This window comes from Balearica regulorum, chromosome 1 (assembly GCF_011004875.1).
Source record: "Balearica regulorum gibbericeps isolate bBalReg1 chromosome 1, bBalReg1.pri, whole genome shotgun sequence".
In the NCBI taxonomy this organism is placed as follows: Eukaryota; Metazoa; Chordata; class Aves; order Gruiformes; family Gruidae; genus Balearica; species Balearica regulorum.
This window is the reverse complement of record NC_046184.1, coordinates 77,125,906-77,153,601: the sequence shown is the minus strand read 5'-3', so window position 1 is coordinate 77,153,601 and position 27,696 is coordinate 77,125,906. Positions and strand designations below refer to the sequence as shown.

Here is a 27,696-nt window from a genome sequence, read left to right as displayed (position 1 = left end):
CATCCAAGCAGCCAACTACCGTTCTTCAGATAAAATTCATCCCTTTTTTACTAAGCTCTTCCCTTCTCCCCTAACACTTAACCTGTTATTTCATATTATTTTATTGGCTTCCTGTCTAGGAATGTGATATTCATTAAGTACAGCCTGCAAAAGGACATCAGTGAGTGGCTGGAGCAGTATGGTTTAGAGGACTCCAGTTGTAATGGAACAACATGGGAGGAAAAAGGCTTAGACATCTGGAGGTGTTAAGGGGGGAAGAAAAAAAAATCAAGGGCAAAGGTGCCCTGGTGCACTTTGTTCAAATCAAATCTCATCTTTGAGACAAGGATAACAACGGAAGCTCCTGTAGGGCTTTTCTCTGGCTCAGAAGTTCTTGGACTATTTACCTGTTATTTAGAAGACACAGATTGCATGTTCTTCCTTAGAAACAGAGTATGACACAGTCAGTGACTCCACTGGAAAACTGAGCAGTCATCGCAGTTAAATTTGCATACCTAGAACAATTAAAAACAACAACCCAACACCTTAGTAGTCCACCATGGTTTTCCATCACAAACAGCTTATTACACCTAGGATTTAAACATGAAAATTGTAAAGTTAATTATGTGTCAATGAACAGGCTCACATAGAGAGAGCTTAGTTTATTCAAAATTTCATAGTTAATGTGCCAGCTTAAACAGTAAGTGGCTTTGTTTCTCACTAACTTGTAAGACAAAAGGGAAACAGGTTATCTTGATGTAAGGCAAAAGTAACATCTGAGAGCAATAATATATATTTCTTTTCTCCCCGAGTTTCATACTGTTGGAATATTCTTTTTAGCTCTGTCACTTTATATTTACTATGAAAACTATGCCAAGTCTGTGACTACATCTCAAATGTAAATAGTGCATTTGTATATTCTACATCAGTTTATGGAGTGGGTGACTGTATGATGGATTAGTAAAATGCTGTAGCGTGTTTTAGGAATCAAACACAGGCTCTTTATCAAAGTGTTCAGAGACATCAAACATGTTATAAACTGGCTCACAGCATAAAAAACAGATTAAAACATTCATTTTTGGTCTCGCTATAGTTTTGATGATTCAAGCACATTAGCCGTCATTTTTTTCCCCCTGTATGTTTTCAGAAGAATGACTTGTTCATAACAGGCTTAGGCAAGCTGGTGTTTGGAAGGGAATATGACCCTTTCTTTTATTAAATATCAAGAAACAGACTTCTCCTGGCAGGAATCTGCAGAAGTACAAGCACCGGATTTACTTATGCCGCAGAAGTGGACCACAAAACTCAGAACACGCAGAGAAAAATCCAAGTTTCCCTGAGCAGTAATAACCATCTTAACCAGGGCAGCACCAGCTAATCCCTCCACCACGGACTTTTTCATAGCCTCTAGGTTATGCCTAAAGTCACGTGCTGGAAACGACCTCTGGTGACCAGCACTGAGGAAGACATTCAGGTTGGCTTCCTTGGTGGAAAAGGCCACGCTGCCACCGAATCACCACCAAATGCCCTCCTGGCCCCTCGCCCCTGCTCTCCACAAGCCACATCCTGGTTTTATCTGCTCAATCATTATTTATTCTACAGGCCGCTTCCCATCTTACAGCAACGGCGGTAGGGACCTGTGAAGCAAGAACAAACCTCTCATGTTTCCCGGTCGATTGTTTGAAGACCATTAAGTAATAAAGCAAGATACCTATGGAGACTTGCAGATGAAGAAACAAATATTTCTGACTTAAATCGTTCGAATCAGCACACGCAACTAACATTTGCTAGGGAAGCAAGCTGATCTTCTTGTTGCTCGTTGGCACCACGCATTGGATTTTTCTCTGTAAAAACATAACAGGGCAATTCTTGGTGCAAAAAGGATTAGGCTCAGGGCAGTTTGCAGAACTCTTTCCTCCAGCAGCTGTGCAGTATTACCATTTTCGAAGGCAGGTCTCGAAGACTTATCAGCATTGCAATCTAAGGATCTTTCTTAGGCTGTGTGATCTAGAAGTAGACACAACAAATTCTCATCTGTAAATGTCAGCACTCGCACTAGGTGAGCTTTGGTTTCCCCTCAACACACAGATGGATGATCAGATCAGAGATCAAATGTCAGAGTCACTGATGACAGGAAATTAAATCAGTTTAGATGGAAGCCAAAATAATATCAAAACGTTTTTTATTTTTCAATTAGATCTCAAGCTTTATGCAACACAAACATGACATAATTTTAAGGTCAAGGGAGTAGATGGAGGTTTTGAAGGAATTCTGATTTAAGACCCCCAAGAAAGTCCAAGGATGACAGCTAATAAATTGCAGCTAGCCTCGCTGCATCCAGAGGGAGCTGATGGGATCCTTGGGGACGATCGCCGGAGAAGTCCAGCTAAGAGAGTCTCAGAGGAATTTGAAAGTCCCCACAGCACGAGTACTCCGTAGGCAGCAAAACCTGAGAGTTTCACTACTCCTGTCCACGATGGCCTCTACTGCCGCCAGCTGCAGAGGACGCCGGCATCGATCCACCTCTTACCAGAGAGAAAGCATGGTCGTGTTAGTCACTCCTATAACCTGCTTGACACAGGAATCAATATTCTCGCTAGTCACGTGTGACGTAGGGCCGCAACAGGCTGGAGCTGACCACAGTTTGGCATTAGCTTAGCAAGGAAATGAGGGCATCTTTCCACAGCTGTGCGGAGATCCTTGTTACTGCACAGTCCCACGTCAGCACGTTAATCTGGGTCCCTTTTCCGTATTCAAACAGGCAAATGATGAAACTTTTATCAAACACTTGATAAGTTCAGATTTCATTTCTGCTACCTGTTCATTTGGTGTCCAAATCCATATCTTCCTGTCTGACAACAGCTGGCCACCTGTCTAAAGAAGGTTTTGAACTTGAGCTTCAAGTGTGTCTGCAGTCTTCCCAGAGATGCCATGGTGGGTCTTTCACCTCTCTACTTTCCAAAGTGAAGCAGAAGCAGGGAAGCGGGGAGGATGCAATAATAGCTTCCAAATTCATCTCCAGAAGCAAAGAATCCAGAGTCTAGAGTAAACACACATTGCACTTTGCAGCGTTAGGGGAGCTAGAGAGAACGAGAGACAGGGTCTGGAGCAAGAGCTACAGCCACAGAATCACACAGCACGCTGACCCTGGACACACGCATGCTTACAGTTACTCAGGCTCTATATGTGAAACCTTGCATGAACACGTGCTTGCATATACAACGTTAATACTGCAAGTGTCAAACACAAATGCACGCACATAAACAGTGGCAAACAGAGCTGGGAATTCGCAAATCAGACATGCTAGGAAAAGAAAAAAAGAAAAAAAGGGGAAAAAAGCCCAAGCTCTTGGCCTTGCTCTTCATGTTTCTTTGGTCTTGTATTTGGAATACAAGCAATAGAGAATCCGCATTGTACTCTTCATATCTCCGTTCACAATATCTGTGGATACACAAACCAGAAACAACAAAACCAGATGGGAAGTATTAGCAGTCCCTGGGACAGAAATAGACTGCAACTGCCAAAGACAATCTTCCCCCTTTCCGCAATTATAACGCGAACTTAGACAATCTACTTGTAACAAGAAGCAAAACAGTAACTACAGAGCTAGCAACTTATTTATTTATTTAATGAACTTAGGCAAAGGGACCTTCACTGCACTATCTTGCTGGAAGACAGGATAAATAATGCATAGTAAGAAATAATCATTCACTAGCAGAGAACAGAGTAGACAATTTAACAGGACTTTACAGCTTTAGTTTTTTATGAATCTTCTCTGGCAGGAATCATTGTTGGGAATTACCTGACACTTTATTTTTCAGTTGTAATGTTTTAATGTTTCCATCACATTTTTCTGCTGTTGGCTGTTTTTTGTTTGATTGGGGTTTGGTTTTTTTTAATTTTAGTTCTCAGCTTCCGTGCTCTTGGCTAAACAAACTCCTCTTGTATTTAATAATTGCGATGGAAGGGAGTAACTGATTTAGAGGGTTTACTGCACTTCTTACAGTGCTGTAAATCACTGGGAGAAAGACTAAAAATGAAACACTAGTAAATGAGATCCTTGAACAATCTAAATAGTGTGGCCGTAATAAGTACCCCTAAATGATATTAAATTCAATCACTAGCTGAGGATTTTCCCAGTGAAGCTAAAGGACTTGCAGATGTTGGCAACAGTATATCTTATACTGATCCACTCTGTGTTTGAGGCAGTGCAAGAATAGCCAGAGGGAAGGAAAGAAAGCAAGGGTTTAACTCCTTTCAGACAAAAGGTGCATCTCAGCATGGAGACCTGAGCTCAGGCAGATTACTCAAAGTTAACATAAATAGCTTTCCAAACACCTAGCTCTATGCAATATGGGAAAAGGCTTACAATTCGTGTATGCCAGTCATGCAAACTGCCAACATCACCAAAGCAGTAGTGGGAAAAAAAAAAAAACCAAAACCCAAAAGAAAAACCAAAGTCAGTCCTAAATTCTGTCCTTCCCTCTCCATGATGCCATGGGTTATGTACTAAACACACGCGCCCACTTGCTTATGAATAACTAATAGAGAAAGAGAAAATAATTTCTATTTTTAATAAAGATTTGATTTCCTTATTCAACAACAAGCTCTTGAGCTTGATGGAGGAATGATGGGATGAGGTTTCATGACCTGCAAGAGGTCAGGCTAAGCAGCCCCAGCACCATCCGTTAATGTAGCCACATCCCTCATGTCACCAGGAGCTGGTCAAAAATGTTTCTGTGGAGTATTTTTTTAATTGGAAAATTGGACTCATCCAAAGGAAATTGGGGGGTTTTGGTGATGGGGTAAGAGAGAGGAACATGCACGTACACTGACTCAGCAATGAAAGCATTCACTTGGATGTTGGAGATCAAGATTGAGCTCCCAGGTCTGAACTAGTGTCCTGCTTTTTGGCTGGGATAGAGTTAATTTTCACAAGAAGCTGGGAAGGGACACAGCCAGGACAGCTGACCCAAACTAGCCAAAGGGATACTCCATACCGTATGATGTCATGCTCAGTAGATAAGGGGGGAGCTGGCCGGGGATGGAGAATTGCTACTTGGGGGGATGGGATGGGCATTGAGTTCCAGGGGTGAGCAAATTGCATCGTGTGCCACCCACTTTGTATATTCTAAGTACTGTTGTTGTTGTTTTCCTCTCCCTTTGCTGTCCCAGTAACGTGTCCTTAGCCCAACCCACGAGTTTTATCTTTCTCTTCCGATTCTCCTCCCCATCCCAGCGAGGGACAGGGTGGGGGAAGTGGGCAAACGGCCGCGTGGTGCTCGGCTGCTGGCCTGGCTTAAACCACTACAACTAGGCAGAATAGCAACTGAAAACATATGAATTTCACTTTCAGGAGATTGACCCAGCAGCTCTTCTGGGTTTGAATAGAGCGGTCGTCAGTGTTTCTGATTTTCAAGACATATTGTGCAAGGTGTCCTCTCACATGAAACAAGCTTGTCTTTAATGCACTAAAACTTTTTACAAGGTAGGAAAATAGCTTGCTTTCTAGCTCAGCTGCTGTAATTTCCCTAGGAGCTGCCACTGGTTTAAATCTTTAACAAATATTGACTTGTTAAACAGCTTAAGTTTAGTGTAAAGTTACTAAACTTATAACAATCCAACATTTTTAGTATAGAAATGAAGATTGGTCAAGACAATTCTCAGCTTTATTATTACTCATTCTGAATGAGGGCAGCCATATAATGAAATGCGTCAGTGTCAAACTGCAGAACCTACTTTCTTCAATCACCCTAACTTTTGCTAAGCCAAGATATTAGCAATTCTAGTCTGGACGAGTTTGCATGTCATGACTCACCTTCAGAGTTCACAGAATAATTCAGAAGACCACCATCTGTCAGCAAGTCCAATGCAAGGTTAACATTGTGCAGCTGTTGGTATGAGAGAGAGATCAATATAACAGAAAATATTTTCCACCCAACGGTGCAGTGGCTGGGAGGCTTTAAAATGTATTTCTCTACTAGCTGAAGTAAGATACCGATTCATAAACATGTACTCATACTCATCTCCTTAGTTTCAATGGAGGGCTCTTCAGAATTTCCACCAATTATCACATAAAAGTGGATGTAAAATCCATCTCCAACAAAACATATCCCATAAGGTGGGGAGAAAAATCCATTTATTTAAAAATAGACCTTACATGTGAAAGCCTTGTGTTAATGGATATTTCCATGGGGAAAACAGTCTAGATTCATGACTGCATCTAATAGATGCATGGAATTTATTTCTATTTCTTTAACAATGCGCATATGCTTACCGCATTCGGAAAAAAACAAAAACTACGTAAGGAAAAAGTTCTCTATATTTCACTCAGAATTACGAAGATTGGAAATCTTGTGATCAGCTATATTTGTGAGCTAGAAGTTTATGCTTTTATATATTAAGAAGTCTACACACAATAACAGGAGTGATGATATCCTTAATATTACTCATGAGAAATTAAGTGCACGTCTATGAATGAAGGCTGGGGTTGGTTTTTTCCTCATTTGTTTTGCTCTCCTTTCCCCACATAAAAGCAGAATCCAATACATATACAGCAGTCATGAATGATTTTTTAAAGTAATATAATATCCCATTAGTAGCTTCTTACAGCTTAAGGGCAGTTGTTTACTTGGCTGGTAATTAGCAAGCTCCCTTCCTCTAATGAAGTAACAAGTCCTGAACGAACTTCAAATTGTCTCCCCGTACATTCCTTAGGCTACCCAGCAATTTATCCTTCGGGAGGCACATCATAACTGCTGCCATGCCGCTCCCTCTTATCTTCTGACAATAAGCACCGGGGTCCCCCACACATAAGCCAAGCAAAAACTGTGTGCTCTGAAGTGAAGCAATGGATTTATGTTTTACCTGATTTACAAGTAATTGAGACTGACAGTTTGGATTCAGGCTTGTTTTCTTCCTCTGATATATCAGCAGACTGGAGAGCTTAACCTCATACAGATCTACACAATTTTCTGATTGGAATGAATAAATCAAATGTTTCCATAATGAACCAGCACAGGTAATTCCCTCTCTGTAATGCTTATGAGATTTGCAAGAAACAATAACATGCAGATTTCAAGCTAAATCTTCAGACAAAAATACTGATAATTACCAAAGAAAGGCAATCTAGAAAAATAAGTTGTTTCATCCAGCTGCGCTTCCAGACTCAAAAGAGCTGGACAATTCTCTAGGATTTACAACCGGACAGAGGTCAGGATGTTTGGGATATTTCAGCTCTGGGCCTGTTTTGGCAAAAGTACCGAGTTCACAGTTTTAATAAACACAAGGGCCCTCCATCTTCATCTCCTGACTGCACAAGTTCACACCTAATTTCAGCCTGACCTATTTCATGATTATATTCTTTGCCTCAGAATACTTACTTTTCTGTACACATGAGCACCCAGAGCTGGACTTTCTTTACAGTTACTTGTAAACCTCATTTTTTGGTAATAAAACTCCAGAAAACCAACAACAAACCTATGCATGTGCAGTGTTGCCTTCTTGTACCTGTAGGTGGGTCACCTCCCGAATTTCTGGTCCTGCATTCCTCACCCCTCCTGTCCCTCTAACATGGACTCCTGCCCTCTCTATTTCTTGGTTCTATTTCCTCCTCACTATCACTGCTTCCATGCCAATTTCCCCTCCTTGCGATTCATGAGGTGCACGTAGCAGCTTTGAACCACAAGCTTTCACCTTAAATGAAAGTTGATGCGCTGCACCGATCATAACGGTGCGTGTGGTTGTCACCATTTTTATAACACAAATGACGTGTTTTAAATCTCAGCAAAGGTTACATTTTCATACTTTACTGTACCAATTAATGTCTAAAATGACAGGGAGTTAGAAAGCACAGGGGAATTGAAAGACGTATTTTATGTACAAATGACAGTTGAACTATGGCCGCTCAATATTTTTAGTTATATTGTCATCCCACTTTTCATCTTCTAATGAACATCAGAGGAAAAACAAATGGTAAATACCACTTTGGCAAACTGTTCAACAATAAGGCCAGTACTTGGAAGTAACTTTGCTAAAATAAAATTACTAGGCTGTAGAGAATTGTACCGAACCAGTACCCAACCCTATTATATTCTTCTCTGAGGCCAGTGACTGCCACACGCAGGGTAAGAACTAGAAAGTCTGAGCTCTGATTTGTACCTAAAATGTAGGGGCATCTCATTTCTTGAAAGAGATCTGTGAGGCTTGAATAGGGCTGATCCAAAAAGAAAAAGGTTTTCTATGACATTTTAAATAATTAAAAAAAAAATATATTCATTGATTTCCTCTGAATAAAGTTACTGGAAATGTTAAAAATTTATTTCCAAGTCAATGGACTGGAGCAAACAATTTTGAAAACTGAGTGGAGGAGGAGAAAGGGAAGAAAAACAACTGCAAGGAAATGCTTTGATTTTGTTTGATTCAACCCTTCAAAATATATTTTCCCCATTCTGAATCGTCTTAGATTTAAAAAAAACCCACCCCTGAATTTTCCTAATACCTTAAACAGTCATCAACTGACAGCCATGAATTTTGGATAAAATTTGAACCTATGTCTCAGAAAATTGTGCTTTTAAATGTTTTGATGAAAAGCTCCACAGGCGTATTTATTAATTAATGTCGGACCTCTGAGAATTTTCATTACAAATAAATATTGCCCAGGGAGATGAACCGCGGTGAGGTCAGGAATCAGACGAAAGCCTCATCTGTGCGGGGAAGCTGTAATGCAAACCACGCCAGAGGACAGATTCCCTTCTCAGGCAGCTCTCAAGGAAAAAGAATCTGACACGTTTCGCTTTCAGAAACCTAAATGAATATAACCCAGGAAAAATAGCTATGGTTTCAAGATTTTCAGAGCTATTCAGTGACCCAAATGAAAAGTCCCTACCCACACCAGAGAAAACTTGAAAACATCACAAATATTTCAAAATATTTCAATGTCCTAGATCTGTGGAGGAGGCATTTACACCGGCAGCCCAGCACGCACTACCTTCTGGCTGATGCCACCTTTTTTCTTTTAAAGCACTGATGAAATCTGCCTGGTAGAGCTCGAAAAAGGAGCCAAGCAAGTCTGGCTGGGTAGGTTACAGCTCCCTGCCTCAGGGGAGGAAGAGACGTAAATTCTCAAGAGCTTCCTAAGCACAGAGGGGGCCTTCAAAATGTTCTGGTCATGTCTTGATTAAGGTATATTTTTAGGACAGCATAAGGAAACCAGTTCTGCTACGCAAGAGGTGTCATCCACCTAAAAATGTTTTTTGCAGGACAGACTTGTAGGAGATGGCATACCAATTCCCCGCCACACAGACCCTCTGTATTTCATGGGAAGGCTTCAGAAGCATGTATCTGCCAAATAAATGCAAGTAACGATAGCTTGCCTCCCATGAGATAACAACTCATTTTGAAGGAGACACCAACCTGTTCCAAGGTGTTTTAACAGCATCAAGTGCGTGCATTTGTACCATCCCAAACCACCATCCTGCAAACACCGTGCACACGTACGACTTCATACGCGGCAGCAGTCGTTGAAGCACGAGGCAGAGCTCTTCACTGACATGCAGAAGCATTAAATACACAAGATGTCTGAAGCCTCAAGCTCTAAGTAATTACATAACAACCTACCATCTCCGTGGTGCTGGCTGGAGTCAGGAAGAAATCCCTTAAATTCAGAAAGTAACCCTCCAGTTGTCCAATTAACAGAAGTAAGATAACGCCATCTGCCAACTGGATGAAGAAAGATCTCAATATTATTTATTACGTTGGCTTTTAGTAAATTACTCCGATAAATGCCATTCTAGCGATAAAGGAATTTAAACGGTACTCTGGCAAGCAGACAACCTAATGACTCAGCTCCCTCAACCTCTTTCACAGTCAATTTTGTATTTAGTTACATAAGGCTCCCAAGTTCATATTAGTAAAAATATGACTTTGTAAAAGGATAGTCATTAAAACAAACTATTCCAGATGTGAAGAGACTGCAGACAACCACAAGCGACAAACACGTAACTATAAATAAAAGAAAATTTTGCCTAGTGCCTGAGATTTATGGCAAAACACTTGCAAAACTTCCTTTCTCACGATTTCCCACCAGGAAAACCCAAAAGAGCACCAGAGCACGGCTCCGCTTTTCATCCGCGTGGCATAAATCGCAGGGACCGCCACCGCACAGAGCTTTTGAATGCCTGGAGCAAAGCAAGAGCTGTGGGGCGGATTTCTCCCGCAGTTATTTGCGTGCACATCTGCAAGAAAGAAGAAGCCACAAGGGACGTCGCCGAGCTCATTTCGCTCCCCGGAGAGGCGCAGGGAGATGCTGCGGCTCCCCGGCTCTGCACGAGCCGCCGTCCTCCCTCCCCGGCGGCAGCGGAGGAGGATAGCAGAGGTGGGCTGTGCTGCTCTGCACCAGCAGACAGGGAGGTGACGCCGAGGTGCCTAACGAGCTCTCCTCTTGCCATCTCATGGCCTCTAAAGAACCTCAAAGTTCAGGGGATGGGGTTTCGAAACGTAATGAAAATCAGACCTTCCTACCATGAAGCAAATCCAGCATTAAAAATCACTAAACACCAGTAATCAGCTTGGCTTTTCGGTTTAATTGTCGGAACACCTTTATTTCCATCCTGACAGAGAGCATTCAGAGGAAGTGGGCAGACTCCAAAAGTTATTCCTCGTAGCATTACAAGGGCAACATTCAATACAAAGCTATATTTTTTCATTACTTATTAGCTTCCGAAACTTCAGAGACTGAAGCCTGATAACCTGAAGCTGGAAATAATTGTTATTTTGCCAGGTTTCAAATTACTACAAGAAAAAGGAGGAATCCTAATGGTGAGAGGAAACACTCAAATGGCTGACAAAACATGGTTAACACGCAGCTTAGAGCCAGCTACCTGAGATTCGATGTCATTCACTTTTAATCCTAATTTTCCAACATGCCGGTTGACAAATTGCAAAAATACCTAGAGAAAACAGAAGGGGAGGAGAGGGTGGAAGAAAGATAACTTTTTTTCATTGAAGTCATGAATTACGGTTTACCTTACAAATTTTGAGGTATATTAAAACAGTAAATTACCTTTTTTACAGCATCCAGTTTATCTGGAGCACGGCTAAATAATTCATCAAAGGCATCATCTTCTGTATCAAAACAACATTAATTGGTATTACTTGTAATAACTGCCAGATCAGAGGTTTAAAGCAGCTCCAGAAGGAGAAAGGTGTTCACGCCTTATAAGCCAAAGAGGAAAAGTTGTAGGGAGATGGGGGGAAATCCTGCTTTTGTATTTATCACAGGACAAGGTGACAGGCTTCCCTTCAGCCTGACTACATCAGGGAAAACAATTTACTTCATTCAGCTCTGCAATTTTCACCTGCAGAGGTTCTCAAGATTTGTGCTGCCACCAGCCTGAGCAATGGCAAAGTTTCGCATCTCTACAGTTTATGTCTTTTCAGTTATGTTTTTTTAACCTTGAACCTCTGGGATAAAATATTGTAAGCAGAGAGGAGCAGCTATAAACTTTACTGCTCTCCCCCAACAGAAACATCAGTTACATCAAATTTGCAGAGAAGCAGCCTTCTTCCTTCAAAAAAACCACAAACTAGATATTGGGTCTGGAGACACTGCCCTTCCTCTGAACGTTCACAGCCCCCAAAACCGACCGGTGCTGCCATCCAGTTTAAAGGCGGGCACCGAGCTGGTGCCGGCAGCGCTGCACCACAGAACTCGCACAAGTTTAAAGATTTCCAAGGGAATGAGATTCACCGAAGTCCCAGTGAAGGTCCACCTTCACCTTCATTTTCTGCCCAGGTTTAGCGAGAGCAGGATACGTCTCCTCACCGTAACCCGGCCACAAGGCTGCTCTGGGTCAAGCATGAACAAGGCATTTGAAACACCCTTAAAAACCAAGGGCGCTCTGGCAGCGTAACTAAACGGAGAACCAGTTCCTATGGTGCAGGAAAGCAAAGGCAGCTATGCCTAAGGAAGATTCCTCCCAAAAGCCAGCAACAGAGAAGTCTCCGCTGCGAAAGGATTTCCTCGGATTTCTCCGTTTTCCCTGTCAGGGGGTTGCTGCAGGAGCAATGTCAGGGAACACGTGAATCCATCAAACAAATCACTGAGCAAGTCTGAAACCTGCATCGGTCTCGCAAACGAGAGAGCCCTCTTCTGGAGCCACGCTTTGGGATTTCTCTCTTTGTTAAGCAAGCTGTGTCAAAAATAGAGCATTTTGAAGAGTGAATTGCAGATTTCTCATCCCAGCAAAATCACCCCACTGAAAGAAACACCTAATTACAGGGTTGGTTTTTTTTCTTCACAATTTTAGCCCACGCTAGAGACCACTCAGTGGAAAAACTGATAAATATGTATTAAATGATATGCAAAGGATGAAAATGCTAACATAAAGGGCACAGCAGAGAATTAAATGGTTGCCTTGATTCCCTGGGGATGCAACATGCTCCTTTGCAGCAAGGAAGAGCAGCTCACGCTGAAGCCTGAGCAGCGCCCAGACTTTCTGCAGGCTCTGCGCACATGGACATTTTTCACCTCAAATGTTTCACAGCCCTCAAAAGCCCTGAGGGTAAAAACTCTCGGGACGTCTGTTTTACCGAGCTGCCATCCATAATCGAGCACCAGTAGATTTCAAAATCTCATTTGCAAACTGCGGAAAGGAAAACTACATTGAAATTGGTACCAACAAGAAGCACAATTCTCAAGCCATTATGCTCATAAATAGTTCCAACAGTGAATGAGGTCAATGTGTAAATCCAAGAAATACTTTGTCCTAAGCCAGGTCGTCTCTGTTGGGTCATCAACCCACTGTTTCATTTCTTGTCTCACCTCCCATCTGTTGCCCGTAGGCCACAGGCAAAGTGACCACCCAGTTTCCAAACTATATTGTGTTGATATTAACACATATTAACAGAAGACATTTGGAGAAAACCACGAGGAGAAATCCATGAATCTCCATTAACTCTAGTGGGAACACACCGATTTCATCATAAGGTAAAAATGGATCAGAATGTGGTGTGTAATAGCACATAATAGCAAAACATTGAACTTGGCAATGCCAGTACTTACTTGACTGTGCTTCTAAATTCTCTCTAAAGGTGCAAAAAAAAGCAAGAATTAGAAAAAGCATTCAGCAGAACTAATCTTATTCATAAGCAAAGCTTATCTGGGCCGTCAGCTATCTTGTAAAGCAGGAGATACAGTACAAAGCACCATTAACTTTATGTCGGAGTAACTTTCCAACAGACATTTTTAAGTACACCGTATATCTGTATAGGCTCTTGGAAGTATATGAGATTTTAACTGGCCCACAGACCAATAAACATTTATTTTATAAGCACAATCCTTAATATCCTCTTCCAATAAGCTGTTCATGATATTAAAGTTTGAAGATGTTCTAGCATATAAAACATGATAGGAAAATCTGTTTCTAGTTCTTTGAAAGATGTCCATGTTTTCTCAGTATGTAAATGGTGTCCTACTACTTAACTCATTTAATGATGACAGTACCTCACAAACTCAGCAAGCTCAAACCTTTCTTTCACAGTAAAATGAGAAAAGAACCGCCTCCTTTCTCATTATTTAATGAAACAATAGCAATAAATTAAAAGTAGATTTAAACCACTGTGGCTTTAGAAAATTTCCACTTTAGTCTGGAACAGGTAAATTTACAGTACTCTATTTTTGTTATTATATTTGTTATTATATTCCATCCTAATGGCAAACATTAAGCCTGGGAAGTAGTCATACACATTATTTTAGAGAAGTTTATATAAAGAGTAAAGAAGGGTATTATACCATAATACTGAATCTGAAGAAGAAAAAAGAAAAAAAAAAAAAAAAGGAAAGAAATCAGAGAAACAGTTCGCATGCATATGCATGCCTGGGTTTATGCTTTTTGTCATCATCACGATCCCAGCTATTTTTTCTAAGGGGGAAAACACCCACAATATTTCCTTTCTGATTGACAGTGTAAAACCCAGATATATCCCCTCTTACTTGTTTTCTGTAATATATTCCACCACATTTGCTGTCTTTAATCCTCTGGAGGTGTTCTGTTGAAAAGACAATAAATATTTTTGGTCATGTTACACAAAAAAAAAATCCGTAAACATTAATGAGGCTTTCATGTCCCATTTGCTGCCTTAAATGATTACCAGAGGGCATTTATTCAAGAAGTCCAGTACAATTAGCACAGGCACTTTGAGAGGTTGCTGCTCCCTTCTGCTCTCTTCACTCTTTCAACCAGAAGTTACCTACTTCCCCACCAGAGGAAGCCAAAGAAGAAGCACGTGGTCCCTCAGCTGGTGACGTTCAGAGGCTGGCACATTCTTCTGGAGACTTGATGAATGCATCAAGCTGCTCTGGGTGGGCAATGATTTCCTTGCACACCTCTCTGCATTACAGACTCTTCAGTTTTACAGCACTGGAGGTGGTCACCTCTGAGTTATAATAACCTCACGCCATGGCCTGCCACCCATCGATGACTCACTCCTGCAGAGGACCTAGGTTCGGTGGGTTGCTTAGATTTAGGTTGGCAATTCTTACTATTTCTGAAGTCACCTGGAATGTTTGCTTCTGTCCTTGTATCTTTGTTCCTTAGTACTCCACAAAACATCAAAAAATAGTGCTTCAACCCATCTGACAGCCTGAAGAGACAGGAGAGGATGGGCATGCCTGCTGCTTTATTCAGGCACCTGGCAAACATCTCTTATCACAGAAAATTCTTTGGTGTTTGTCGATCTCCTCTTTTAGGCAGTGAGAAACACCCTCTGTTTACACGCTGAGTCAACTCTTTTGGGTCAGCTCATGGCTGAAGAGGAGCACACCCAGCCCCACCGGGGCAAGGGCAGGTCCTTCCTGCAGGCACGTGTCGCAGAAAGGCCAGGCCTTCTCTGGTCTCCTTTGGGCTTCCTCAACATTTCCCCCTTCCTGCCCTTGACCCCTCTTCTGAGCTGTGCCTTCATGGCCTTTCCTCACTTTCAACCTAATGATTACTGTTCCCATCAGGGGCACTGGTTTCTCCAACGGGGAACCGGCTCACTACCACAACCCCGTTGCCTCCATTGCCGCTCCTCTCTCTCTCTCGGGGTTAGCAGCCTTTCCAATCCTGCGGATCACAGACGATCCCCCCCCAATTTCCGCACAGCTGAGGCACTTGCAGCCCCAGAAGGTACTTGATGGAGGGCTGCTTTCCTCAGAATCCGGGTTGTCACTGGTCAGACACACACAAGAGGAGCGTGGGCAGCAAGACAACAATTTGGACTCCCATTAGATACCAGAGAGACCACTCCTCTGCTGAAGGGCTCAGCTGGGATGGGGTCACAACAGCTACCTTTGTAGAACCAAGCCCCAGAAGAAGCTGTCCCTCCAGGACGCTTTTAAACCTCCTAAAGTGACACACGTAGCTCAAGGGCATGCTTCGTTCCAGTTACAATCCTTCAAAGAGGGAAGAGCGCTAGGTCATGCCATACAGACCTTGTGCTGGGCTCCCAGCACCACTGAATTGCAAACCCTCTGTTAAAACTGTAACACAGTTGTGCTAGTATTGGCAATTATATCCCAAATTGTGGGATATTTGATGTTCTCCTAAAGTCCCCGAGTTGACTTTAAGAAACAAAATAGAGGAAGAAAGCGTGTAGATCTCAGCTTGTAGAGAAAAATACCAAAATGAGACCACAATGGAGGGGGAATAAAAACTCGCTTCCCCTAAAGAAAGAAAACCTCAGCATTAAACATTCTTCTTCTATTTTAAAACACTTAGAGACAGTAACAGCAGAATTTCTAATTTTTCTTCTTTACAGAGATCAACAATTATTTTCAGTTTGGATCATTCCTTTTTTTTGATCAAGGAGAAATAACCAGCATAGTGTTTCTACCCTTTTAAAGAAACAGCATCTGAACTGGTAACAAAATGACAATCTAGTCCAGCAAACTCAGAAATTACAAGGCACAGTTCACAGAAAATACAAGTATCTCTTCCACAGCTTGTGCTGGTTTTGGCTGGGATAGAGTTAATTTTCTTCATTATAGCTGGTATGGGGCTATGGTTTGGATTTGTGCTGAAAACAGTGTTGATAATATAGAGATGTTTTTGTTATAATATAGAGATGTTTTCATCATTGCTGAGCAGTGCTTACACAGAGCCAAGGCCCCTTTCTGCTCCTCACCCCACCCCACCAGTGAGGAGGCTGGGGGTGCACAAGGAGTTGGGAGGGGATACAGCCGGGACAGCTGACCCCGACTGACTGAAGGGATATTCCATACCATATGATGTCATGCTCAGCATATAAAGCTGGGAAAGAAGAAGGAACGGCGGGAACGTTCAGAGTGATGGTGTTTGTCTTCCCAAGCAACCGACGGAGCCCTGCTTTTCTGGAGATGGCTGAACACCTGCCTGCCCATGGGAAGAGGTGAATGAATTCCTTGCTTTGCTTTGTTTGCATGCGTGGCTTTTGCTTTACCTATTAAACTGTCTTTATCTCAACCCACGAGTTTTCTCACTTTTCCGATTCTCTTCCCCATCCCACCGGGAGGCAGTGAGCGAGCGGGTGCGTGGTGCTTAGTTGCCAGCTGGGGTAAAACCACGACACAGCTGCATGCAAACATCTCCCTAATTCTAAGCAAATTAGTCATGTGAAAGGTCTCTGGGATCTACTGTAACAAATACTGAAACTATAATTACCTCAATGATGATTGTTTCCACTTGAACATTTGGAGGCATAGCCAGCTCGGGTTCAAAGTGCTTTGCTATTGCAACCAGAAGATGCAGTGTGCTCAGCAAGTCCTTTGTCAAGATAGCTATTCCATGTAAAGAAAGAAAACAACATTTAGTGTGCAAAACAAGTAAACCTCATTCTAACACCATAAATTCTCCCTGTGCAGAGGATCCCAAAGTCATGGAGGGCCATAACACAGGTGGGACATCAGAGTGGGGTTTATATAGTACCATAGTTCAGCAATACCACACCTTAAAAATCCTTTTTGTGAGACATACACATGGACACTGAGGGTTGTGAAGTGGTGCACAAGCAACACACTTAGAGGACGCAGCTTGCATGACCCAGTCAGGATCAGATATTCCTGTCTCACTGCTGATTCAACTAGTAGTTGAAAACAAATTGTTTTATTACTGGTCTAGCACCCCTTTGCCTCATAGCAGCCTTATAGCAGAGGAAGCCCCATGATGGATAATTTTCTCCAATTTCATTTCTGCACCTACATTCCACACTCCATTTCAGCTGACTTTCTTCCAGTTGCAAACACTTAGCCACAGCTTCCAGAATCACAGTGAGTTTCTGTCGCTGTTTTTTTTCTGTTAATGCGATCTTGTCAACATCCAGCTTGAGAGATCCTAGGTTTTCTTTGACAGAGAGCACATAGGAAAGGAGAAGGATGTATTTTACCACCACCACAGGAAAAAAAAAAAATAAAAAACCAAAACCCAAAACCAAAAATACATCAGAAACATAAAATGACAGCAAAGCACACAAAGTCTTGTTTTAAATGATCGACACCACTTAACAGCTTCCACAGACCCACATCTCACAGCTGTATGCCTTGTTAAACTCCTGCGCTCTCTGAAAGCCTCAGTAAAACCAGTGAAGCTCTGCAAAAGGGAGAAGACTCAAGTAATTCTTGCAGAGTCATCCCACAACCCCAGCACTCCACATTCCTCCTTTTCCTAGTGGAAGCTATAGGAATCCGATGAGTGAACCTTTCCTGTAGATAGTGTACAAAGGCAACATCAACTCACATGTATAGAAGAAAGCCCAGCTTATTGCTCAGGCAAGTAAACCATGAAAATAAGCCAATCCTGTTCATGCTGCTGCCCTCAGTCTTGGTGAAAAGGAGGTGTGATTTGAAAGACATCCCCAAAGCGAGTGAAAGGGAAAAGAAAAATGAAGTAGAGACAAGAGAGATGGAGAAATAGAAATAGACCAAGAGGCTGTTCCAAGAGGTCACATCTTTATACAAACACCTTGTAGTGTAGAAAGCCTGTTAGATTTTCATCAGTTCCAGCTCAGTGCTTTAGACCTAGAACTTTTTGGTTTTTTTAAAGTAGGAAAACAAATTATAGTGCTGATCCCGTCCAATGTTTCTGGTAGCATCTCAAGTCACCTCTGTGCTTATTGAAGCCCTCCTTCCCTTCAGAGGCACTGTAGTTTCACACTTCAAATTTAACCTTTTTATTATGTTAACTAGCGGGTAAAAAGACTTTCTTAGAAGAAAAATAATCGTATAAAACCAATAGCAGATCATCAGGCACTTGTTCAGAATTGCAGTTATCACAGATGGTCCACAGTGCAGTGCTTTCTCTGTTAGCGAGATCATTGCCATTGTGATTTGTGAGGTTTATTCTCTGATCTGGAAGTTCCTCCACGATGTGTTTTCAAGCTAAACTCAAAGCAGCAGCTTACCCAAAAGATGATGAAGTACCAGCCCATCATACAGATCTTCTTCCAGGCTTTTAACTACTATGTGTTCCTCTTTCAGAGTTGTGTTTATCCAGTCGATCAATAACTGTGGAGGAAAACAAAGCAGCTGGCAATTATATTCTTGTTGTTTAGACAGTATAGCACTCAGTGCCACATTGCATTTCACCTTTCTCTTTAGTCCCTTATCTCACATCTTTGGTTTGCTTTTAACTTCCACTTCCTTTGCACATTTTGGTTGGTTTTTAAAGGGAAGTTAAGTATCAGTTAGTTCTCCCTAATTTTCAAGTGAGAAAGATGCCTCACAAGTTACTTTCCTGTGAATTTTGTAGAAATAGTTATACAGGTGAAGAGACAGACCCTACTCCCACTTCCACCAGGGAAAAGGCTGCAGAGTACACTTCCCAACCCCTGCCTTCATTAGACACCACAGAATTCACACCAATTCAACCATCAGACAAAAGTTTGTAAAAATAGGCTTCACTCATCCTGCTGGTTGTTTCTAGTCATCCATGTTACTAGCACTCCTCCCTTTCCACTCCTATTTTTGTTTTCTTCTTCTTTCTGCAATTTGGTATGAATTTGTCTCAAAATACCTTTTGGGGGGGGGAGGAGGAGGAAGCATGTTGTTTATTTCACTTTCTTACATGGCAGTTTTCTCATCGCCCTTTCCAAGATATCCTTCCTGCCTTTGCAAGGGGAAGTTGCTCAGGAAGCCAAGGGCTGGCTGCAACTGGAAAGGAACCACCTTCCCAGTTACACCCCTTGGCCTCGCAGCCCCTTCCTTAAGCACTGTGCTCCTACAGAGAGGACCAAAGGAGCTCCTCAGCGCTTCTCCAAGGATGTGTTTTACCCACGTATGTTGATAGAAAGGGAAGATGACTTGCTGAAGCAGAACTGAAAAGCAGTAGCCCCGGCTGGCTGCTAACAAGAACCTCTCGAAAGAGGGATGGGTATTGCTTTTATGGCTACAAGTGAGTGTCTGGAGTTTGTGGTGTGGATAATATCCTTCTCACTCACTGTAAACAGAGGAGAAAATTCATAGCAGATACCTGTAAGTTAGCCAATATTAACAAAAATGTAAAAAGCAGTTTGAAATATCTATATCTGTGTGTGTATATATATATGAGAGAGGCTTGAAACCACACAAGAAACAAAAATGCCTGACCCCAGCACTTGCCTGAACCAAGAAGCTGTCAAAGTGTTTGCAATACACTTCTTCAGCTAAGAAGTAACAAGAATTTTTCTAGTGCTCCTCAACTAATGCTTGCAGGTTAAGACCTGGCAAAGCTTTAGATGTGCGAGGGACAGAGCAGTAGCCCAAATGTAATCGTACCCCCAGCTGGAAGTCAGGAAAGCAGAAAGTACTGCTGAGTACACATCTACGAGATTCCTCGTTTGATATCTGAGCTCTACACGGCCACATGCACAGCCTGCAGCTCTCACAGCTCTGCTTGCAGTCCAGTTGTTGGGGCCCCGCTCAGCTGCAGAGCAGAGCGTCCTGTCTAAAAATGGATAAATAGGGAAAGGAGAAAAGGAATACTTGAAGTTTGCTACTGCCTTCCAAATGCAACCATCTTCTATCTTACACACAGTTTGACATTTATAGTAACTACAGTGAGCCATTTCAGAGCCCCTAGCCCCCCAAAGCCACCTCGAAATGAAAACGCAGTGGAATGGTCTTTCTCCCAAGCGAGTTTCTTTGCTTCCCTTATCCTTCCCTTGCAGGTACCTCCCTGTCCCCACCTCCACCCCAATCTCCCCTTAGAGGAGCCATGAACTCTTTTGATCAAGAAGGCAACCAGTGGCACTGATGGGCACGCAGAGGATTATCTCCCTTGGGACCCAATTTCCAGCTCATCATCACCCAAAGGAAAGAAATTAGACAGTGAAGAACAGTTGCGGGAGTCTCTGACAGGAAACGGATTAAGCACTGAAGCTCACAGAAATCTTCCTAAACTGAGAAAAGCTCTTCATTTTTGGCAGTCTGGAAAGAACAAATTCAGTATCCCTGTAGACAACGTAATTGCATTTTGCAGCACCACCTTTCAGATTTTCTCTTTTGTATAAAAACATTGTGAAAGCTTGACACAAAAATTAAATCTTTTTGATCAAACGTGCATGAAGGTTTAAGAAAACATAATATAGAAACACGCATATTTATGGATTTATGAATGCCATATTGTACTCACATCAGCACATAGCCTAAGCTGGTTTTTATAATATTTATAACAATTTTAGTATCTCCATAATGCAAGAAGTGCTGGTCTCAAAAAAGACACGCCACTTTTCTTCCAGGAAATTTCAGAGTGCTAGCCTTCCCCGGGACTGCACCATTAGAGAAACACGGTGATTGAATGCACAGGGGAGATTTTCAAAATTACTTGGAAATAAAGTACTTTCCCGTGAAATAGGATTCATCATTCACAGTTACCTCAAGCAGACAATATACCATGCAACAACTTGAAAGCTTTTCTCCTGAATTCTTGGTGACTTGCATACCCTTCATCCCTTCTCCCTCTGCTCTATGCTATATCCTCCTCAGGCTGCATCGCAGCCGGGCCAGCTGCCACGGGAGGTAGAAGCCAAGACAGAAGGCTGTCATAAATCAGCACAGCAACTGGTTACCATGGGATCAGGGCAGCAAACTTGCGCGTATTCGAACATCCTTCTTTAGTCACAGAAAATGCCGACGCGGGTTTGCTTTCAGTCGTGGTCCATTGTTCCAGGTGGACTCTCATTGCTATTACACTATCATTACAATGAAGTAGCAGCTGGGTACTTCCGGTGTGGCTCATCCACATGTCCCAAGTCAGGAGAGGTATCACATAAGAAGAAACTCTGTTTTTAAATCTACACTCCACCTTACCCACAGCAGTGACCACTCTGGGGTGATGCAGGCATTTGAAGCTGGGTCCTGTACGGCCCCAGGCATCCTGGTGCTGTGCTTAAGCAAAAGCTCTGGTTTACTTGTGTGCAGCCCAAGTGCCAAAAGCAGAGCTCGTCCCCATCCGTAGAGAGTTGGGTAATTTACAGGGCTGAGCATTAACACAACAGGTTAAAAGAACTTGAGGTGAGGGTTAAACAGGATAGTAAAAGAAATGGTACCAGTTTTAATTCTTCCAATTTGGGGTTGTTGCTTGAGGTCGGTTTTATGAGTCTCTTCTTCTCACCTATGAAAGGAAGCAAACAAGATCCATTACAATTATCAGATGTGACTAATGCAAGTTTGCTGTAAAATTGGTTATCGGTTTAATATTACCAAATAGCACTAATTGCCATACGGAGAAACACTGTCATTTTTTATTTCAACTGGCTCCTTATGAACAAGAAGATAGTATATCGGACTATGAAAACTGCTATTGGAAATTATGCTTCAATGTAATTCAAATCAGTAAGATCTGAGATGGACAATCCTGGAAAGAGGAAAACAAACTTGGTCAGATCCTCATGTGTGAAATTTAAATTTCAGTTAAAGAACCAGCTAGAATTTATGTCGCTTCTTCATGATCTGCCTCTAGAGAGTCATCAGCCAAATCACACACACAGAGCTTGCCTACTGCTGACAAAACCATGGGACCACTGCTGAAAAATACATGATTCATTTGTACTGCACATTTTCTGTTTGGTTCTTCAGGTCATTCTTTGGACCTTTTTGTGTCCTGGTTCATAAGGTACACACCTTGAGCGATGACATTCTCAGCCAGGAGTTGATTAAGTGCAGCAGGCTGCGTAAACACATTTAAAAAGTCTGGATCCATTGTCTTTTCTCACTCCTGGTAAACTGGTAAAAAATATGGGGGAAAAAGGAACATGAGTAAAGGCATGTAAGTTCAAAATTAGTGCTAAGAAGAAAACAAACAAACAAACTGAAGGTTTTTTTCCAGTTACTATTTCATCACTGGTGGATTGCTTTTAAAAAGAAATCTGAAAATGTATTTAAATGTGTGTAAAGAAAATAAAAAGAACTTTCCTATTTTCTGTTAATCATCAAAATGTAGGAAAAAAGCCCTGAAGTACTAAAACTTGCCTTAATTCCCTCTAATTCTGTTTCATCTGAATTAAATTAGTAAAATCCTATTTCAATTGGAATGAAAAGGTTTCAGTTTCTAGGTATCAATGCATATCTGCTATAAAAACGACCAATAATTAAGATGTATTAAATCAAAAATATAGTAGATAAATTACTGAGACAAGCTTATAAATATAAGCAGTTTCTTTTATTAGACCAGCTGGTATAGCTGTGGGGAAACAATGACATGTTTCTGGGTAGACAATGCCATCTTCATGTTAGATTAAGTTGCATGGTTTCTCAAAAATTTTTTTCATTTTAAACACAGATTGGAGAATGACTTTTCTTCCCAACCAAGACGTCCTCAAATGAAAGCAACAGGACAATACACAATACAGTGGTGAAAAATACCGTGTCAATAAACGCAAAACTATGGGGGAGGTTTTCCAAAACAGCTAGGAGTCGTGTTGGAGGGCAGCAGAAGTCAGAGAAAGGAATGGAGTTGTCGGAGCTGGGTGGAGAGGCTGCATAGCCATCTATACACGCTCTCTTACCAAACACTCAGCTGAAATTCATCTCTATCACCAGCAACTATCAAGGAATGAGGCTGGCAATGATATCTCCTGCTCTTCTAGCAACCATGACTCAAACCAGCATGCAAGCGGAGATGAGTCTCATGTTCAGCTGGCTGCCAGCCAACACCCCCAGGTCCTTTTCTGCAGGCAGCTTTCCAGACACTCTTCCCCAAGCCTGTAGCGTTGCATGGGGTTGTTGTGACCCAAGTGCAGGACCCGGCATTTGGCCTTGTTGAACCTCATACAGCTGGCCTCGGCCCATTCGTCCAGCCTGTCCAGATCCCTCTGTAGAGCCTTCCTACCCTCAAGCAGATCAACACTCCTGCCCAGCTTGGTGCCATCTGCAAACTGATTGAGGGTGCACTCGATCCCCTCGGCCAGATCATTGATAAAGATGTTAAAGAGAACTGGCACCAGTACTGAGCCCTGGGGAACACCACTTGTGATGGGCCACCAACTGGATTGAACTCCATTCACCACAAGTCTTTGGGCCCGGCCATCCAGCCATGCAAGAAGTAAGATGGCTTTTTATAAAACCAATTGTATGTTGATTTAAGTGCAAGAAATCAGACTTGTATACTGGAACTGTACAAATAAATCATTGTCTGCAGAGGTGAAGGAACTACAGAGGGATCATGGCTCTGAGCCCTGGACAATCATGGCAGTGTATGGTTTGTGTCACAGCAGCATCTGTACTAGCATGAGTAAGAGAGCTCATCTTTCCCAACAGTCCTACAATCTATGAAAACCAGAGCAGAGGAGACAGCAGTATGATGACCAGGAAGATCTTTTACACTCCTCTGAATCATCAAATCCCAGCTGCTGCTGGAGGCAGGATACCCGGCAGGATGCACTGCTGCTCTGCGCTCTAACTGGGAGCGCTACCTGTTTGTGGATGGGAAACACTCTCCCTTCTCTGTGAAGTTCAGCGCTGCAAGGCCACTGTAGGAGAGGGGATGCTGACTCTTTTTGCTCTTTTTTAACAGAAAGCGAGATGCCCCATGTTAGAGGTTCACACAGGAGAGGGCTCCTACTGTCTAGCCGAGATGCCCATATGAGGAGCCCTGTCTCACAAGGCTCCCTACGTAATGAGCGGACACAGCACCTTTAAAGAGCAATCCAGAGCATTGAAATGAGGGTCTAGCCCTGGCTCGCATTTTTCAGTTACCACCTCCATTCTGTTACCAGACAGTCTCAGCTGCTACCGCAGGTGCCCGAAGGGACAAGCTACGATGACCCAGCCCTACAGCCACAGCGGAGCAGGGCAGTCTCTGCCAATGCTGTTGCACATTGCCCGCAGAAGATCTCCAAAGTGACGTATCTCTCCTTGATAGCTTTATATGCCAAACAGCATGGTGCTGCTCTGCAGGCTCTCTCTCACATATTTACTAAATGCTCCAGTCAAATTGCATTACAGACATGTATTTTAACACAGATTTTGCCAAGCCAAGAATAGTGGTAGAAAAATAGTGATTGGGTGCTTTTGCACATCAATGTGGTAAAACAAATTAGGTACAAAATTCCCAGCAAGCCACTAGGGGAAAGGGTCACGAGAGAATTAAGTTTCACCATGGCAGCTGCAAAACCAAATGCTGTCTCTAAAAAGGTTCTTGGTAAAGTAAGACAGGAGAAATTGAGTCATTTAGTGCCTGAGGAACAACTGAACTATCTGAGATAAGACTGCCCAGGTGAAATTAACTGAGAGAGAAGAGTTAATTAATACTGAGCAACCTAAGGACAACTTACTTTTAAATTAGGTTTCTGACAGCTGTTATGCCTTGGAAGTCCTGCTGGTAAGTCTTCTGTAATCATCCGTGTAAACCACAATTTACACTAACTCAGCTTTGCTGCAATACTCAACTTGTGTCTCTCTTACTTCCTTTGACTATTTGCACATCAAAGTGATGTGTGCTGCCTGCTGCACCCGTGGTCTCTGTTTGGCCAAGGAACCCAAACATCAAAAGCCACTCTTTAAAATTTGGATGCCTGTAAGAAAAGGCCTGAAATTAAGAATTTGCAATAGCATAAGTTAATACCCTCTACAGCCTCAGTCCTGTGTGTCCTACTCAGTCAGAGTGTTAAAATTGCTGTACTGGGTAAGACTAGCTTGCTTAGTGTGCAGTCCCTTACAGCACCCAAAAGCAGAAGCTTATGGGGAAAAAAAACCCACCAACATAAACAGAGCAAGCATATAGGGATACTTCCCTAAAACACTTCAACAGCCTGCAGCTCAGCCTGCCTAAATCAAAACTGGTGTCAAGGTCTCAACACGTTTACTTCCCACAAACTTCCCGTTCACCCCTGGAATACGTGTGTCTCCCACCGTTCAGCAGCGAGGAGCTGAAGAGCGTGGCTTTACTTCGCGTGAAGCACCACCTCCCGTTGCTTCTCTGACCTGCCACCCGCCAGCTTCCCCTGAAGCTCCCCACCACGTGCAGTGCCAAGGAGACCGATTCCCATTCTTCACATCACTGTGTTACTACTCCATGTTACTACTGTATTACCCTCCTACACCCTCAGCAGTCATCTCTTCCTGAAACGGAGGAAGCACAGCCTACATCTTAGTCATCCTTCACGGGGAAAACTCTACGTAGTACCTTTGATCATCCTGGTCGCCCTTTTCTGAACTCTCTCACAGCCTTTTTGAAGCGCGGGGAACCAGACCTGCCCAGATTTAGAGACGTGCATGGTGGCGTTCTCCATTCCTCTCCTCCTCATTCCTAACAGTGTTTGCTTTTTTGATCACCACTGAGCGCTGAGCTGACACTTTAATGGAACTATCTATTATATCCCCAAGATCTTATTCCTAAATAGCAACGCACCACTCAGAGCCCATCATTTATCTGTAGAGCTAGTATTGTTTTTTCTCCACATGTGTTTTACCTCACATTTATCGACATTGATTTCCCACAGCCCTTTCAGAGCCTGAGAACTGCAGTTCCTTAGCATTTAACAGCACTCATTGCTTATTACTAATAATTAGCATTTGTGAGCAGTCCTTCATGTGGCAAGCTGCATTTCTGTGAGGCTTGGTCCTAGACAACAGCCTTTCAAAGAGTAACATACTGCAGAAACAGTATGAAACTGCAGAAAATGGAACACGACCGGGTTCGGACACCTTCTTGGTGTCAGCTATTTAGTGAGAAATAGGAAGGGATGGAAAGACTTGGGTCTCCCACACAAGCTTCCATGTTTGCTGCAGCCAACCTCTGCAGCCCATCGTTCAAATTTGCTATTCAGAGCTGTGACTGACATGCTGTTTTTTCCAGCCTCCATTCTCCTGCATGTGTTATTTATCAGTACCTGGAGAAGAGATCATTGTAGGAGACAACTGCTTGAACACTGTGGAGGCATTTCATGATGACACTTTTAAATAAAATTGAGGTTTAATTATTGACTACTCAAACGAAATGGCATCATTTGGTCCTTCATTCTCTGAGAACGTCACAGAGGTACAGGCTTGTCTGTTTTAAAGTCAACAGGTGTTTTATTTCTCCTGTGCCACCTGCTGAGGCAGCCAACAAGTGAATTTTTCTTAGGGCATGAGCTAAACTATCACACCACGTTGCAATGCCACAACTACTGATAAAACAACTAATTCTCTAGTTGGGTCAGATCAGCTCACTTTTCCTCCATGAGACTTCTCACATCCTGGCTCCCAGATATCCATGATATACAATATAAAGCATTAATGAGCGGTCTCTGGCATATAAACTAGCTATAGAATATACACAAGGCACTTACCGATGTTACCAAATTGTTTCAACTGTTTTAATTCCTGTATAAAAAAGACAAAAGCCCTACTCCACATATTAGCTCAAACACATTTCCTAGGAACAGTTGTCTAAATAGATCACACAACGGAGGGAACAAAAACCAAGTGGGAATATTAATGTTAATAGTAATATTTCTGCCTTCAGAAAACCAGAATTAAAAAATAAATAAGGAAAAAAAAAAAGAGAATATGCATTGTGTGCCCAGTTTAAAACTTACTTTTACTTCCTTGTTTAGTACGAGACCTTTCAAGAGCGATTTTTGCTCGTTATCATCAGAAAAGATGTCATGGTAGCAGGAACAATCCATGTGGACACAGGGAGTCTTACAGTTAAAACAAATAAATAAATAAACCGCCCGAAAGAGTCTTTTCCCAAACTTACTATTCTGTCCTTTAGTAATTCTGCAGCAGCTCTTCCAAGACGTCACAGCAGGCGTGATGAAGTTTACGGGTCGAGGGGACTGACCCGCAGGCTGGGAGCGCCCTGCGCCGAAGCTGCAGCCTCCCATGCGGGGCAGCGCGAGGCACGCAGAGAGCGCAAGGGGGAAGTTGCGCCGCGCGGTACCGACTACTCTTAAAAACGAAACCAGTCGTATCCGGAACTTCATTGTCTATGCGCTTGGTCCCTGCTGGAGACTAAAATAAACAGAAATACAAATGCAGGAAACAGGCAGTCCTGTAACGCCTGAAATAACAGAAAGTATCAGAAAGATACGGTCGTTCTTCCATGGTACTGCATGGCACGGCTGTGGGCTAGCCTGCGTCTTTGGGGCAGCTCAGAGTGCGCTTTTTTTTTGCGCGTAATAATAAAACAGCCAACAACAGATAAAAATCATCATGCTACATTACACCTTTTACTCACGGTCATTTGAGCATTTTATAAAGCAGATGAGCACTACCCTACCTACCCCACAGAAGGAGAAAGC

The 27,696-nt window shown here is 42.6% G+C and overlaps 1 protein-coding gene across 2 annotated transcripts; it reads right to left on the bottom strand.

Moving 5' to 3' along the window:
* Positions 1–626: 626 nt before the first annotated feature.
* On the bottom strand, positions 627–27,312 carry PARVG (parvin gamma). Of its 2 annotated transcripts, none has more exons than XM_010309217.2 (13): positions 27,153–27,312; positions 22,091–22,192; positions 21,517–21,581; positions 18,394–18,496; positions 17,196–17,336; positions 16,659–16,774; positions 13,973–14,028; positions 13,043–13,065; positions 11,042–11,103; positions 10,860–10,928; positions 9,598–9,699; positions 5,798–5,870; positions 627–3,420 (listed from the first exon to the last, which is right to left on the bottom strand). In XM_010309217.2, the coding sequence occupies exons 2-13, from the start codon at positions 22,167–22,169 to the stop codon at positions 3,341–3,343; spliced, it is 969 nt and encodes a 322-aa protein (XP_010307519.1). In that variant the 5' UTR covers positions 22,170–22,192; positions 27,153–27,312; the 3' UTR covers positions 627–3,340. The 2 variants fall into 2 exon arrangements, with proteins under 2 accessions (XP_010307519.1, XP_075616121.1); XM_075760006.1 differs by having other exon boundaries at positions 2,780–3,019; positions 27,153–27,304.
* Positions 27,313–27,696: the final 384 nt, after the last annotated feature.

Bases quoted from the DNA above. Each gene is read 5' to 3' on its own strand.
- PARVG (XM_075760006.1), bottom strand. From the start codon at position 22,169: ATGGATCCAGACTTTTTAAATGTGTTTACGCAGCCTGCTGCACTTAAT. The intron at 14,029-16,658 runs GTAATTATAGTT...TCTTTTCAACAG, and splicing joins TGGAAACAATCATCATTGAG to AACACCTCCAGAGGATTAAA. The intron at 9,700-10,859 runs GTAGCTGGCTCT...TTCTTCATCCAG, and splicing joins TGAATGACATCGAATCTCAG to TTGGCAGATGGCGTTATCTT.